This window comes from Bacillus rossius, chromosome 18, assembly GCF_032445375.1.
Source record: "Bacillus rossius redtenbacheri isolate Brsri chromosome 18, Brsri_v3, whole genome shotgun sequence".
Lineage (NCBI taxonomy): Eukaryota > Metazoa > Arthropoda > Insecta > Phasmatodea > Bacillidae > Bacillus > Bacillus rossius.
In genome coordinates this window covers 15,033,548-15,051,160 of record NC_086345.1, presented here as the reverse complement: position 1 = coordinate 15,051,160, position 17,613 = coordinate 15,033,548, and the positions used below count along the sequence as shown (strand labels likewise).

The 17,613-nt window shown below is 37.4% G+C and overlaps 1 protein-coding gene across 1 annotated transcript in view; it reads left to right on the top strand.

Annotated features, from left to right (window-relative positions):
* The first annotated feature begins 6,454 nt into the window (after positions 1–6,454).
* LOC134541429 (glycogen phosphorylase) overlaps positions 6,455–17,613 on the top strand; it is a 48,472-nt gene continuing 37,313 nt past the window's right edge. Inside the window, exon 1 of the mRNA XM_063384874.1 lies at positions 6,455–6,812. Coding sequence (XP_063240944.1) covers positions 6,570–6,812 — 243 coding nt within the window. The 5' untranslated portion in view covers positions 6,455–6,569. The remainder of the gene's footprint in view (positions 6,813–17,613) is intronic.

Below are 17,613 nucleotides of genomic sequence, written 5' to 3'. Positions count from 1 at the left end.
TTTTTTCCATTGATACTTAAATCATAATTATTAAGGGATTTTGTTATGATGCGATTAAGCTCAAAAGTTATGGCCTCATCTGCTCCGCAGTTGCATATGTCTTTAGCGGGAAGGGCCAGAGACTGTTCGGGGTCGTCTATATTCACCATTTACCACCAACAGAGCTAAACACATATTGTGCCGCGGAGCCAGTCATTTTTTGCATTCAACGACCTTCACAGCAATAGTAAGTAACTCTTTGAATCTTTAATTTTGAGACTGTGAAGACACATGGTTGGCCCGAACTTGCCTGACTCTTAAAATAATTTATTCGTGCCCCATGTGGGAGTTTTCTTTATTATGTGTAATTCGTTTACCAGGTCGCGGGGTGTATCCCAGGCCTCAATATTAATCAAAGTGTCGCAAGAGTATTCTCGTTTTCGGGCACACAGTCGCCAGTTGGGCGACCAGTGCGACAATGTGTTTCAGTCAAGTCTCACTGGCTATCTGGGCCCCTTTCTTTGTCCGACCCATGTGGACTATTTTATGTAATAACCTTCTTTTCTCAGATATTTATAGTGATAGTTGTAATTCAGGGTTTGCGTAATGTATGGATACTTTTCGTGGGCATGTAGGCCTACAATGACGAATTATCGTTTTGTAGAGTAATATGTTACCGCACGAACCTGAAACTTTATGTTACATGTCAACAACCAGTCTCTTGGACAATAGCCTTCAGCTTCTAGTTCTGTGTAGGTCTACTTGCAATCCAGTGTATTTATTGTTTTTCAAGCCTATGACTACATAGTGAGGGCACAGGTTATAATACCCTCACATCGGGTAGCGTAACATTAGCATAGAGTGCAAACCAGTATATGATATTGTCGTCCTGCCAGAGTCGGTGATATGGTTGGCAGGGTTAGTGACTGACTGATGATCGCTGAGGTCACCGACTAGCACAGATTAGCGATCTTGAGGGCTAGTTCGCTGGCAGAGTGAGACTTGTCTCGGGGTGTGACAGTTTCACATGACAGTCAGGAATGAGTTAATGACTAAAAAAAAAGGCTACCCAGTAGTTGCAGTCACCGGAGATTCTGCGATGGATGGCGTGTTGATAAACATAATTAGACAAAATTAAATCTGATAGGATTGGTTTTCATTTCATGCGATCACTAGAACAAGGCACTACCTGGCGCATGGCTTTCCTATGCTCAAACCGAGAGTCGAAGAGTCATGAATGTTCTGCGGCGTGATGGCAGAACAAAATTGGTCCTGCCATCCTTAAGCTCCCCTGACCTTAATCACAGCCATTAACGATGCAGGTGATCCTCGTCCACCGTGTTCTTTAGACGTGGAAGCGCTCTTCACACAAACACAATGTAACTTAAACTTAACAGGGCACTAGTTTATCGCCGTCCCCACTACCTCTATTGAATTTTTATGTGATTTTAGTACTGTTCGGAGTCTCAGGGTAGGTTTAGCCTTATGGCTAGAGGTAGTAGTTCAATGCAGTAGGGCCCCCCGAGCTGTTATGGCCACTCGGGACGCCTGAAAGAGAACACGAAAATACTGATTGATGTCTGATTAATTTATTAAGGCACAGCCCTATACATAGTGCTGCCCATCCTGGTCATAACAGTTGTCCCGAATCGAATCGTCACACGCGCGACCAATCGCTCAGTGGCGGCTCACGATTTTATTGCGCGGGGAGATCATACACTTGAACACGATGCGATAGTTATAGAACAAACCCTAACATGACATACTATAACCTGACTAATAAAACACTTCACAATTACACATTACGTATTACACTGGGCTAATGACACGTAGGCCCGTAATTCCGGTGACTCTACCTGACTCTTAGACTTGTCCCAGACATTGACTCGTTAATAAATTGGAGTGCACGTGTTGCCTACTGGCTGCCCCGTGCGGGCTAAAACTAGTTAGCCTGTTGGCTAAGTTATCGCGTGAAGCGCCGACGTAACGTCTCGTAGATCACCCACAGTACTTACGTATTACAATGAACGCTCGCCTTGGAGAACTGAATAATTTAAGTTAAGTACCACATGGTAAGTCGAGGCCGACCACGGAACTGAAAGAAAAGGTTTGCGAAAGATTACGACTATTGAAAACTACATGTCAGTAAAAATGAAAGATGCTGGTCTCGTGTTGCGTGGAGGCTGCCGGCCTCTCTGAGCTCCCGAAGGATACTGCCGCTCTCACCGCGCGAGACCCCCCTCCCCCGCCAGTGTAACCAGTCCAACTGTTTACAGTTACATTATTATTATTTTTATTATTATTTGTAATATTAACTGTATATTTAATGGGCCAATATTATGCATTTTATTATTTTATTGTAAAGAGGACAACCAAAGTATAATAGATATTACACATCTGATTGCCAGAGACAACACACTTTTAACTTCAGGGTCTTCTAAGAATTATTCTTTGGAAACTTTATTCATTTGGTCTTAGTTCGATACTCTTTCATGCTAACATCCAAATGTTATTTCACTATGCAGTCTATTCAGTTTGCTGATAGCTATAGCTCCTTTGTTGCTAGGGACTGAAAGTAAATAGTTATAAGGAGGAAGAAGGAGACGCCATCGCCATCTTGCAGCGGGAAGACGTTTCTCGGGCTGGGGCGAACCAAAGCCTTGGTTGCCGCCCGAGGAATGGAAGATTCGCGTCATCCGCGGTCGTGTACTATCTAGAATTCTCCATTCTACGAGTTGGGAGAATAGTACCTAGACTGAATAAGTCTGAGATAGGGAGTATCGGCGACATCGAGTGCCAACTTCCGCGTCGGTCCCGTTTCGTCCCGTAGTGGTTCCAGACAACTGATGTCAGCGCCAGCTGCGATCGGCCACGACGATTGGTGAGACCGATCCAGATTTAAACCAGACTTTCTAGGACGAGAGGGAAGTCGATTCTTCAGCCAGACACCCGGCTACCTCAGATCTTCTGTAGTTCGTCAATTACAGTTTACAGCGTCCAGTGTTCCAGCGTAGCAGCAGACCACCTGGAGGTCCTGGGAAGAGAGCTTCAAGCCTCCGACAGCATATAGCTAGACCCGGCATGTTATTTAATGTGTTCCAGTGACGTCATTTACCGACACATAGGTTTGAACAGAAGTTAACATACAAAAAATATTATTTTGATTGTTCTTGCGTAATCACATGGTAACAGTAACTTCACACCCATATTCAAGGACCCATTAAAATCATATGTTTTTCAGTTATTACTATTTCATTTATAACAAACGCCAGTTAAGTAATGCAAATTCCACTATTCACACATTACCAAATTTTCCTTTTAATAATTACTCTCTGGACAGTAACACAGGGCAGTGACGTGCTAGCTGGATTATCAGTCTGGGCAGACCATCCAGTAGCAGCGTTCCTGGTATATACTGCGAAGAGGGTAGGCGCCCAAAACCCCGCAAGAACACACCAGAAATTAGTTAGAGTGGCTACCACAACTTGGAGCCAACGTATACTACACTACAGGAGCAGTATTCAATTACACCAGCCATCCCGTGGAAACGTGTGATTTTCGCGGGAAACTGAACCGGCCAGGTTCGGGACAAGACGCACAGTGAAACATAATGTTGAAAGAAATGAAATATTAAATAATGAAAATAATGTCTAATAATCTCATGTGGAAAAAAATACATACATTACATTTGTTGTAGTTCGGCGGAGGGATATGCCACACCTGGCCGGATCCTTCCGCCGACGTACCTAGCACTTGTTACAAGGCGTTCGCCCCGTTGCACTTTTGACACTCCGGTGCGTGCATGAGTGCGTTCGGTGCACACGCCTTCGAGAGACGTTGATGAGGCATAGCGGTCTATGCGACATAGAGGAGCATTGGCGGTCGGCATCAGTTTTCTATATAAAGCGTGTTTTTTTTTAAGTTTTTTCAGCTATTATTTATTTTCTACTTTTTAGTTTGGTTTATTTATAAAAGTGTTTTTTTTCCCCCTCAACTTCTTCCAGGCAGAAGTGCTCTATCCAAATATTTTTTTGATATATCATCTGTCAAACTTATCCATATTTTCCGTGTTTGATGTCTTTTATTTAATGATTTACTGACCTTGGCATAGTTTGGAGTATTTGTAACTGCTTGGTGTAGATTTTCAGGGTGGTGTTCGAGTGGAATTTCAAATTTCTGCGCATCAAGTGTAGCTATTGAGGTTATGCATATGGTGTTTGATTTCCCATCTGCTGTTGGTTTCAGAGCAAAATCAAACCCCAATTTTTCCATATTTCGTGAAATATTTGCATAAAATGTTGTTTTATAATAATGTTTCACTCTTGGTTAATTGGTAAAATGAAACAAAGACGTAATTGTGTTTCTCTATTTAACGAAAGAAACAACATTTAAAGCCCTTATTTCAGGGTTTTTTTTTTTTTTTTCATATTTTTACAAATATAGATAATATTCTCTTCAAGAAAGTATATTGTTCAAAATAATCATAATCCACTTTCACTTTTCATTTAATTAAATGTCACAATATTTAGTAAGCTTTGTTTATATCACGCCAAAGACAAACTGGAAGAAAAGAGTTCGCACATGAGCGAAATGGTTTTCTTTATATATATATATGTATATATATATATATATATATATATGTATGTATGTATGTATGTATGTATGTATGTATGTATGTATGTATGTATGTATGTGTGTGTGTGTGTGTGTGTTTGTTTCATTTTACCAATTATATAAATTGACAAAAAACTTATTTTGCAAATTGATTAATGGAATAATATTATCAAATTAGTGTATTGTCATCGGTCCTCGATGAATCTACAAAGTTTCAGTGAACTCTGGCCTTTTAAAGTGGGTCAAAATCGCATCCAAAGGAGTCGGTTACAAACATACATGCAAACATACAGGTGAAGCTAATACAAAGCGTGTAAAAAACAGGGAGGTATAATTTACGTTAACACAACACTATAATTAATTAAGGCTGACGGCCGCAAAGGAGGCACTCACAAACTTATTAAGGTAAGTTCGCACTTGAGTGACTCGGGCACTCCTGCATCGCACTTTCCTTAGGCGGGGTTTTTAAATTAATAGTGGCATTATTATTAATTTATCTTTGATTGTTAATGAACTGCGGTCTAGGTGTTTAATTAATTAGACACGGCCCTTGGTTCTACCTTGGCATCGGAGGCTCGCCTAACTCAGCCGGGCCATGGCTAGGGGTGCGTTCCGTTAGTGGGGTCGGATACTGGCGGTTGCAGGTCGGGTTTTGGGTGGCCTTCGGCTGGACGATGTCAATATGTAGAAAATATAAAATCAAGTCAAATGTTATTACTGAAAAAAAAAAATAGATTTAGTTAAATAATTATATATTTTTCTTTCAGAATTTAGATTTAAACTGAGTCTGAACCACCCATTTCAATGCACACAAATTTGATTTTCGCGTGTATGCTTACAGCTCAACTAAGAGCGATGTTGTATCAAATCTGCATTTGCTATACTTTGTTGACCATAATCTAAATGTAAATATCCAATTAATCGCAATGATTTCACTATGTGCTAACATTTTATCACTATAATCAAATCATAAGAAGCATATTAGAATCCAACATGGAACACCATGGTAATTTAGCTCTTTTACTGTACTGCTCTCAAGCTATTAATATATTCCATATCGTCAATTAGCATCCACAATATGAATAAACTAAATAGGCACATGTTAATTACTGAATCAACATTAGATTCAGCTATAAAATATTGTTAATTTTTGTTTTCTCAGCAGATGACCTAATATAGAAAATATTTGGGTTACCTATAATATTTAATGAATATTTAATTTGTAAACCATTTCCTCTCTGTTACAAAAATTACTACGCAGACGTATACATCATAATGAGTGTTTTATACAACAAGTTTAGTCCAGTTATTATACGTTTGTCATTTTGATAGAGTAAAACATTTATTACTGAATGTTACTTAGAAATAACAAAATTATATATAATCACAGTAACTGCCATCTAGTGTAAATTAAAGAACCATTTTATATTAGCCTTGTTCTATTATTGACAAGTGTTTAAGTTTTCCTTAGGCTTGCCCAGTGGTGTTTTCAGGCAAATTAATGTTTATTTCCATTTCATTAACCTGCAAAGTTTTTGTTTTTATTTTACTTACCTGACCATGCAATTGTCCCTCGTTCTCAGGTAGGATAGCGTTTACACTTGAGACAAGAAAATAGTGCATTATATTGTGTCATGATACTCACATTAGTATGCAAAATTTAATTACAGGCACGTTTATCCTGGTAATGTGTAATTTACAGATACATGTTGCGTGAAATACATATGCCCAGTATAAATGTTTTTTTACTTAAGAGTATTATGTGCTACATTTAAAGGTTCTTTAAAATATAGATATGTTGCTCGTGCTGCTCTCTAGCGGTTATTGGGTAAACTATTTACTGCGCATGCGCGTGCCTGACCTTGTCAAGGTGACCGAGAGCCACGGTTTTTTTTAAGTGGGTGCTCCGCAAGCCAGCTGTCTGCTTGTGGTCGGGGAGAGTGTACAGAGAGGCTGGGTGATTATCCGGTGTTAAAATGTCGCTGCCGCAGTCGGATATCGATAAGAGGAAGCAGATAAGCGTGAGAGGCATAGCGCAAGTTGAAGATGTGACGAGCCTGAAGAAAGCGTTCAACCGTCATCTCCACTACACCCTTGTCAAAGACAGGAATGTCGCAACCCCTAGAGACTATTATTTCGCTTTAGCTCACACTGTCAGGGACAATCTTGTTTCTAGATGGATTCGAACCCAGCAGTATTATTACGAAAAAGACCCCAAAGTAAGTAACTCTTGTTTTAAAAATTTACTTATTTTTCTAAGTGAGTTATGTGTATTGAGTGTGTGTGCTTAAAGAATATAATCAGATTTTTGCTCTTGATTATTTTCATTAATATAGATTGAATTATTTCGCGGAACGAATGTGTCGTTGACCTGTGATGAAATGTTTCTCGGCACGCAATGGTTCATGAATAAATGGAAGTGTGTTCGTTTTGACCGAAATAACAAAAAAATTAAGCTTATAATAAAATTTTATTTCTACTTAAAAATATTATTTTATGGAGGTAGTGGGAAGGGGGAAGGAGATTAATAATTAATTGTAAGAATTGCGTTATACATAGGTATGGTGATTTTTTTAAAAAAAAAAAAAAATTCTTAAAACGTTTTTAATTCGGCATTTTTCAATAAATCTTAATTTTATATTACCAGTACGTACTTCATAACATAACGTAATTAATGCAGATTTAAGTCGTTCTTTTAAATGATTCATGCAATGTGGAATTTTTATTTAATACAATTCTTTGGAAATATGCCATTGCAGTTTTACAAGGTTTGTCATGGGGGAAAAAAATTCAAGAATGCAAAATAGGAAGTAAAAATTAAACCACACAGAACAAGCTTAAATCAGCAAATGTCAAGAATATTTTTTCATGATAAACAGTGCAAAGCGGTAATGTTAGGTCGCTATGAAAATTTTCTTTCATGAAAACAACCTGTGAGGTTACAATCAGAACCTATGTACGGGCTGTGTCCTTATCCTAATCGGAATGACTTCACATTGTCGCACGGAAAACAGCCCAAATTACAATAATTGCTTTGTCCGATGTCCGAATCTACTGATTTCTAAAGTAGTCACCAGAGCGCAGTAAATATAGAGCGCAAAATAAATTTTTTCTTTGTTTACTATTTTCATGCTTTGTAAATGTGCATGTAGCTAAGTTTTTTAAAATTCATTTAACTTGTGAAATTTGTGGGAGTTAATAATATTTACGTATATTCTTTAAGGCAAAGGTAAATGCTAACAAATATGTCGGTAATACTCGGACATCGCGGCTTTTTAGAACGGAAAACATGGTTTTCACACACTACACACGTCCCTAATTTACCCACGAAGGGTTGGTTTCGTAATTCCTACTAATCAGTGAAAAAAATAAAAATAAATTATATCTTACATTACAATACGTGTGCTTTTACGCTGCCGTGACCATTCATTGTTTACCCGCGATAAATAGGAATATATGTTTTCCATATTCTTCAGACTTTACAGAATTGACCCTGCAAGGAAAATTATAATTCCTACTAGTTTGTGAAAAAAAATAGCAGTTTACAGCTTTCGTTACAATACCTATGTATTCACGCAGTCGCAGACAATCATTGTTTACCCGTGTGAGGTTTGTTTATATATACAGTATTTTTTATTTTTATTTTTAGATTAGTCAATGGTGGTGTTGTAATAATGAACTTCGTTTAAGTAACGACTGTATTGGAATTGTGAGGAATTTTTAATGCTTATATTTCATGTTTGTTGTTTTATTGGAATAAGTAATTGTATTATTAAATGTTTGTTTTGTTACGTTGCATTTAAAGTACGTACTATTTCGAGTAGAGGTGTAAAAGTAACGAAAAAATGTGTACCCGTATGTATTCGTTACTATAACAATTAGTACTCGTTACTTTCGTATCGTTATTCGTTACTTCTGATACCGCATGACATGGTACATAGCATCGAATCGAGTCGTATTTCGTACGCGTACAGTATGACGTCGCGTAAATAAAAATAAATCGAATATAAACAATTAAAAATATTTGATAATTAACAGCTTTTGTTAACCAAGAAACAATTAACTCTCATTAGAGCGGCTTTATTATAATATATCTTTTAAGATAAGAACATAAACCGTGAAAATACGCGATTATAAAAAACAAAAACATACATATTTATAATTTGTAAAAAATACTTTCTTACGTTGTTTCTGTTCGAATCTAAAACTTTGTCTACACACACAATACCTTTAATAAACAGTAAAAAAACTTGGACGACGAATTTCCAAATCATACTTTTATTAATAAACAAACATCGTTATTTGTAACGAATACGCGCGCGCATGCGTGAAACATACGAAAGATGCGAGTAACGAAATGCATTCGTGTGTAACGTTTCGTTACTCGTTACTAGATGCCGCACCCGTTACTCAGTTACGAATACATACGGTTTGCTACAGCTCTAATTTCGAGTCACCTTGTAACGGACGAGTATAATGGGAGGCAAAAATTTGAATAGAATTGTTAACGTCGTTCATTTTCTGTGAGGAATACGTGCTGGGCACTGAGGTAGCTGACACATTGGATTTTGCAGTCTTTCCAAGGAATTATTTGATTACAGCCGTCGTACATTTTGTGTTTGTCATGGCTGGTGTTTCATGCATCCCAGTATATCCCTGGATTCTGAAAGTTTGATCCTAATGGCATGATCCTGTGGTACATGATGCTTGTTGTTTTAGTTCAGTACGTCGGAACATTCTGCACATGAAAGAAATTGCGAAATAAATATTATGATTGTAGGTTGAAAAAAAAGTGCTTATTGGATTACGATCATAATGATTTATTTTATGACATTTTTTTTATGTAAAGGATCATCCGGCGTACTGAATTAAAACAGCAAGCATCAAGCACCACAGGATCATGCCATCAGGATCAAGCCTTCAGGACCCAGAGATAAAATTCAATATATGAAACGAAAGAATTAGCGTGTGAAATCATTTCACCACAGTGAAATGATTTACTAAAGGTTGTAGAACTTTGTTAAATTAAACATAATACAGAAGCATAGTGTTTTATCTTAAATACTCCCTGTATTAATTATAATAAAAATGTCGTTCAGCTCCAAATTCAAAGGCGTGTACCAGCCTTTGGAAGCAATTTGGACCATAAGTCCTGTAGATGGTTTCAAATTACTTTGTCGTGGTGAACCTGCGGTCGAATTCAGACTCATCCTCTGGGTGTCTACAAGGAAAAAATATTTCATACCAATTTGGCGAGAAAAAGGTAATTACTAGATTTGAAAAAAAAAGTACTAAATTATATTTTGTTGTGGTTTTAACAATTTAGGAACTTATGACATTGCAATGCTCTAACTTAAATATTACACCACACACACACACACATACATTCCATAGTTTTGAAAATAATTACGCTTAATAATAAAACATATTGGAGTTACTGTAATATTATTATATTAAAGAAAAAAGTACTAGATCTGTGCGTAAATGTACTAGATTACTAAAAAAAACTTATAAAAGTACTAGATCTAGTAGGAAAGTACTAACTGTGGACAAACCCTTGTAATAATTCAAATTCGGAAATAACAATGTAACTTATTAATATTAGATACCTATATATATATATATATATATATATATATATATATATATATATATATATCGTTGATTTATTAAAACTTTTTTTCAGGAGCTGTTATGTTTAACATCTAACATTGTAATGTCGAACAGTTAGGTACCTATTACAATTTTTTTTCAAGTCTTTTAAATTCTTTGCAATTGGACCACCCACGTCATTAAGCATAAGTAAAAACTATAAATAAGTTAATTTTATGGATGTTTTTGAATAGAATTTAAGGCAGATAAAATTTCTTACTAATCAAGACGGAACGTAACTATAAATAAATAATAAAAAATAAAAAAGCATAAATCACAAAAAAAATAAGCTTTACATTTTAAAATGGCACTTTTTCATCAGCAAATGCCTTTATAAAAATACCAACAAATGGAGTGAGCGAGTTTGTTTGTAAGAAGTAAACTCGACTGGACCTACTAAAAAAAATTATTTCACTTTCATAAATATAAATTATTTCAGATATTCATACTAAATATTTTAATTTTATTTATAAAAAAATGGTACTATTAAATATTGCAACCACGCTAGTAAAACTGTACTATACTACAAACGAAATAATTAAAGCAAATTTTCAACATAGGCATTAGGCTGCTCTTTATAGCGTAACTTTCAAGGCATCCAACTAATTATGAATTTTAATTTTCGTCCAAAAGAGATGTGTAACATCTAAATTCGGTTACGTGCAAATCCATGTATTCACATGTTCCAAGTACACTTATAATACGAAACTCGGACGTAACGTAGAATTCTTCAAAATAATCCCGATTATAATAAATATACGCAAATTGTGTTTTCAACTAAAAACTAAATGACATAGTTTTCCGCACCCGCCGCTAAAATTCGCTGCCGGAGCATATACGTCGACTACCGAATCATTTTGTTTGGCAGACCAAACTTTTAAACTCTGTGATGAAAACGACTCTGATAAAAGCGAGAAAGACTTGCCATTGGAAAAAAAAACATTAAAACCCGGCTTTGGACCTGATTTTCGACAAGGAGTGTCATTAAAATTCTGCCCACCTTGTTAAAATTCATTGAAAAGTTAACACTATTAAATGTTGCTCCCTTTGAGGGTTCTGTGATATTTTGTTTCGCGTCGCGAGCCGCAGTTGGCGGCGCCATCTGATAAACACAATTTCCGTTCGTTTACCTCCGTCGCATTCACGGAAATTACTCCAACCGAATGCTGTGTACCGAGAGCAAAGATCTTGCACAGCAAAAAAATAATCTTGGAACTCCGATTGGGTCCAGAGTTTCGGACCCGGGTACGGTCCTTGTGATTGGGGGGGGGGGGGGGGGGGGGGTAGCGGTTTATTTTGTTGTCTCGCCTTTCGGTGTTGTTGGTGTTGTTCGGCCGCGACACAGCTTCGTTTGGAGGTCGAGGCCAGACCTCTGCACAGACGCAATAACCGCCACGGCAACAACACGTGGCCTGCTTATTCGAGCGTTGCTAGGCCGGGCCTGAGGTCAACCGTAGGTCAACGAATTCGGCGGGACATTTATTGGCTCTTTTTTTTTTTTTTTTACGTGACAACGACTAATAAATCGATGAACGCCGGCTGCACGCACGAAAAAAATGTCCCGTTACACACATTGTTCCGTTATGCTGTGTCCCGTTACGCACATTGTTCCGTTACGCTGTGTCCCGTTACGCTCGTACGCTTGCGCCGCATCTCTCTCTCTTCCACTCGACTGTTTATAAAGTGAAGTGAAAAGCTAATGTGGTTTTCATTGCCTATTACAACAACTATGGCGGTAATAAAGGTTAATTATTCTTGAATTTTAAAATTCTGATTGCTAGTATAATTTCAAGTATTTATTCTTTTATTATTAAAGTATAAATGATTCAATTTTATTCATAAAGTATGCAATCATTTCATCAATGTTTTGTTATGACTTTGTCACGTTTAACTATCGTCCGTAAACCGACTTTACAGACAATTAATTTCTTTTATCTGTAGCATATAACACCATAGCTCTCGGTACACGGCATTTGGCGGGAGTAATTTTTCCGTGACTGGAAAGGAAATAAATGTGTAGCCACGGTGCCGCCATCTGTGGCGGATGGCGCGAACCCAAGTTCACAAAGCCAAAGGAAAACAGTATAGCATCAACTGTTTGAAGAATTTTTAATAAGAATGGCAGTATTTTTAATAAAATTCCTTGTCGAAAATCAATTCCGAACCAGGGGTTTTGTATTTTAAACATTTCGATCGATAGTTCGACGTGGCTGCTCCGGCAGCAAATTCTAGCGGCGGGTGCGGAAACTACGTGTGATCCGCGTTCATAAATGTAGCTGAAAACAGAATTTGCGTATATTTATCACGCTTGGCCAGTGGCATAGCAATGGGGGGTGTTAAGAAGCATGGCCCCCCCCCCCCAGTATTAAAGCGGGGGGTCCGGGGGTCCTCCCCTGGGAAATTTGGATTTTAAGGTGTAATTAGTGCTATTTTAGCAGTTTCCGGTACTTATATTTAAATATTGTACCTAATGGTAAAAATTTTATTAATTTTAATATTAAATTTGTTTGAGTGATGAATAAGAAATTAATTAAAGATTTGTGCTAAGGGGGGGAGGGGTTGAACCCCTACTCCCCCCCCCCCCGGCTTCGCCCCTGCGCTTGGCATTATTTTGAAGAATTCAACGTTGAATTTCATATCCGAATTTCGTATATCAAGTGTATTTGCAACATGAGAACACATGAATTTGCTTTTTACCCGAGGTTAGATGATACACAGATCTGGCGAGTACTGAAAGACACACTCAAAATCTTTTTTGACGTGACAACGTCTAATAAATCGATGAACACCGGCTGCACGCACGAAAAAGTGTTCCGTAACGCACATTGTCCCACTACGGATGTGTCCTGTTATGCTCATTGTACGCATGCGTGGCATCTCTCTTCCACTCGATTGGAACAACAATCGATTTGACTTTTCAATCATATTTTCGTCGTTTGAATTATTAATATTATGTAATTTAACGATCGTCCACCGATTTGCAGCCGACAATATATTTTTAATTTCCCGCCTACCACTATAAGAAATAAATATGGCGGACTACATACGTTTTTAAAACTCCCACAACAAAAAACAAAAAAATTATAAATGTATATATATAAGATCTGAAACAATTGTTTCCAATATGGCCTCGTGGCCATGCGGTTAGCATCGCTGACTTCCTATCCAAAGGTTGTCGGTTCGTTTCCCGGCAGCTGCGAAAATTTTTTTTACTTGTAAAAATAAATACGGCGCACGCAACATTTCAAAAGTAATACATATATTTGAATTAACGAATGCAAATAAAAGTAAATTTATTAATTAGATAGTACATTTCATTTCAATCCTTCTTTGTATCCATACAAAATAGTGTTAATTCAATATAAATGATTCAATTTTATTCATAAAAGTATGCAGAGGTAGATTTTATCATACAAAAGATAGAAAAATTTAAAAAAAAATTCCTTCCTCAAATAATATAATATTTTTAATGCCTAAATGATTTGGTTTCAAAAACCTATTACGGCTCAGTCTCAGGCCGAATATGATATTTCCTTTTCTTCTGGATCAATCATTTCATCAATGTTTTGTTATGACGTTGTCACGTTAAACTATCGTCCGTAAACCGACTTTACAGACAACCAATTTTTTTTTTTTAATGGAAACTTCTTAACAGCCGGTGGGGTGAGTCGAGGGGGCGATTTATCCGCAGATCGTAACGAAATATGCAACTCTCAGGAGTGGGGCCCACGATGCGGAGAGAGTGGGAGCAGTAACAGCGAGTAAAGAAGTGTCAGACAACTGTTATCACTCCGTGCATGTTTTTTTTACGTCGCCATGTTTTTTTACAATTGTGATCCTCCATGGCGTGCTTTATTGTTTAGTTTTATCGTTCAAGTGAATTATTGAAGGGTGAAGTTTCACGTGTAACTAGCAAGGTGGTTATTCGCACATTTTTTTAAAAAAATTATGTTTATTTTATTTTACACGGGGCTTAAGTATTCGGTCATCGCAAGTTGCAGAATTTATAATCGAATCTTATCATTCAAAAGAACCAAGTGCCAAAATATATTGTGTGCCTTGCATACTGATGTTCAAAATTGAATAATGAGGGGATGAAGGTTTTTTTACTTGGTTCCTTTTGAATTTAAAGTGGTTTAATCCCACAGATTTTATCGGTATGTGTGTGTATATATGTGTATGTATGTATGTATGTATGTATGTATGTATATATGTATATATAGTGCTACTGAATACTGAATTATACGCTTACAGGCTTACAACCATCCCGGAAACTGTCTGGAAATCAAGTTGAGGGCCGTCTGTGGCAAACGTTGCAGCACATAAAAACAGCTTGCCAAGATAAACCTCCAGGTTTTGACAAGCAACATGTTGTTCTCAAGTCCGAGTTTATTTTTGTCCGAGCGAAACTGTGATTCGCACTTCGTACTGCGATCACGTGGCGAGTATCCGAAGCGAAAGAAAAACAAAACCGGTTACCTCATTTACAATTTTTTTTTTCCAGTGCTACTTGTTTCGTCTCTGCAATAGGTGCTAACATTGTTCGTAATAATTCATTTCTCTTAATATCCCGGTCAGAGCTTGGATGTAATCTTTTTTGCCATGTCACTGCAGCCTTTCTCTCTTTTCCTTCTGGACAGGAAACATTTTTTGTTATAATAAAGTTTTAACGCCAATATTAGTTGCTTTATTTTACAATACTGGTCTTTGCATGACGTTTTTATCTCTCCTAGCGAGTTACTTTTAAAATATTAAACCAACTCCTAGCACATTAGCCTGTATGTAACTATGGTTAAAAATCCGTATAAATCATTCCCACCAACAAAAGATAAGAACTTGAAAGCATACAGCGGGAAAAGTGGTTTTATACCCCCCCCCCCCCCCCTCATTTTTGTCACTACTCTGAAAATGGAATTCTGCATACACTCCTGACCAGAGTCATCTACAAAGCGCTCAAGATTCATGAAAGGTGTCTGACTATGAATAGCATTTAAGGGAGCGGTTACACGTAACGCAGAATGAATTCAGGGGAACAGGTTCAAGTTAACATCTTTACAAACGCGAAAGTGTAGGTACCGGTCACGCGGCAGTTGGTACCAAGTGTGTTTAACTATAAACCCGGTTATCTACTGTCAGCGAATGAATTATTACGTCTGTTAGAGATTTACCGCCAGCATCAATTTTAAAACAATAAAACAAAATTGGTTGTCTGTAAAGTCGGTTTACGGACGATAGTTTAACGTGACAACGTAATAACAAAACATTGATGAAATGATTGCAAACTTTTATGAATAAAATTAAATCATTTTAATTTTAATAATAAAAGAATAAATATTTGAAATTATACTAGTAATCAGTTTTTTTTAAATGCAAGAATAATTAACCTTTATTGCCGAAATTGTTGTAATAAGCAATGAAAACCACATTAACTTTTCGTTCAAATATAATTATTTACAAGTTTTCATATAAATAAATTGTAATCAAATATCTAACATAACCTATTATTACTGCACTCGCCGACAGATGCTATTTTTTTTTAATAATAAAAGAATAAATATTTGAAATTACACAAGTAATCAGATTTTTAAAATGCAAGAATAATTAACCTTTATTGCCGAAATGGTTGTAATAAGCAATCAAAACCACAGATTAAAATTCGTCGAGAATATTTTACGCTTTTGTGTCTTCCAGTGCTCAAAATGATATGCAATTGTGGCGCCGGGCACGAAATTTTATTTATAATTCATTAATAATAACGCCCATCGTGATAAACAAAGGAAAATATGTATTAACGAGTGCCTGGTTCCCGCGGCAGCTGATAGAGAGCACGATTCGTTCGGTTCGCGTCCGTCACCGTAGATATAAGCACTGTAGGGGAATAATATTATTTCGTTTTTATAATTAGATTTTATAACAAATACGCATCCCAAATACACCAAACTTATTTATAATGTCTTACAATATTTTTTAAAACATCGTGCAAAAATTCCGGGTGTAATTTGAATTATTATGTGTAACTGTAAAACACCATTGTTCGTTAAAAACGTATTTGAAAATTGAACATTACTTTTAAATAACCGTACAGATTTTGCTGAAAATCGGTGGACGATCGTTAAATTATATAATATTAATAATTAAAACTACGAAAACATGATTGAAAAGTCAATTCGATTGTTGTTCCAATCGAGTGGAAGAGAGATACGGCGCATGCGTACAATGAGCGTAACGGGACACATCCGTAGTGGGACAAATTGCGTTACGGGACATTTTTTCGTGCGTGCAGCCGGCGTTCATCGATTTATTAGACGTCACGTCTAAAAGATTTACCTGTTGATTTTTTTTGTTCTAATAGGTAAAATATTACGTGAACTTGTGCCAGGGACATCCTCCATCTTGAGTTTTTATTTCTCGCAAAGCACTCAGCAGCCAGTCAGAGGCTCAATGTAGAAGATATGTGTTTCTGAACTGCTTTGCCAGCCTGTTTGGGTTGAACGAGAAATGGTCTAGAACGAAACACGATCTGACTTGAGAGTAACCGCACGCTAAAGTTGAACACGTCTACCTTGAAGTGGTTCATAGTCCCGTGTGTTTGCGCCCTTAGAGCCTTTGCACTTGTCTGTACAAGTTTCGTTCCATGGTTTAACCTACCATGGTGTACTTTTCTGAAGTTTCTAGGCATGCAGAGTTACACACAGAATTGTAAGTGGTAGAGGGACGTTTAAAGAGTCTTTATATTTGATATCACACCACAGAACTACAGGGTCGCCGCTTGGAGCTCCATTGAGTTGCCAGTTCTGTGCCCGGCGCGTAGAGGCGACGAGGAGTGCGACGCGCGAGCCAATATCGCCCTTATCGACCCCGCCCCAGCCAGGCGGCCATCTCAAGGGGTCCGCCTCGTCAGGGGTGTGTCTGTGCTAGCGAGGCGGGATGATAAGCGCGACGCTCGCTGGTGCTTCTAGCGCGGTGTCTCCTCTGGACTGGCGCGCAGTCTTCTCGTCGTGCACATGAGCGGTGACCGTGACATTACATGGCGGAGAAGTGAAGATAAAGATGTAATGCAAGTCCCTTGAGTGCTTTCAAGAATCTGTACCGGTTGTTTTACGTCTAAAAATTACTCTGAAAACACGCGTTTTAGCCATTTTCACTCTTATAAAAATACAGTTTAAAAAACTTAATCCGAAATCAAAAGTATTTTTTGGCCCTCAGCGAACTCTTTAATGCTTTTCGTAAGCAGGCCCCACTAGGATGTCTTGAGTAGTTTTAAAATCGCTTTTTTTTTTTTTTTTTTTTTTTTTTTACTGAAGCTCTGCACACAGTGTGTGTGCCCGGGTAGACGGGGGCCTTAAGTGGGACTGTCGCGTCGCGTCC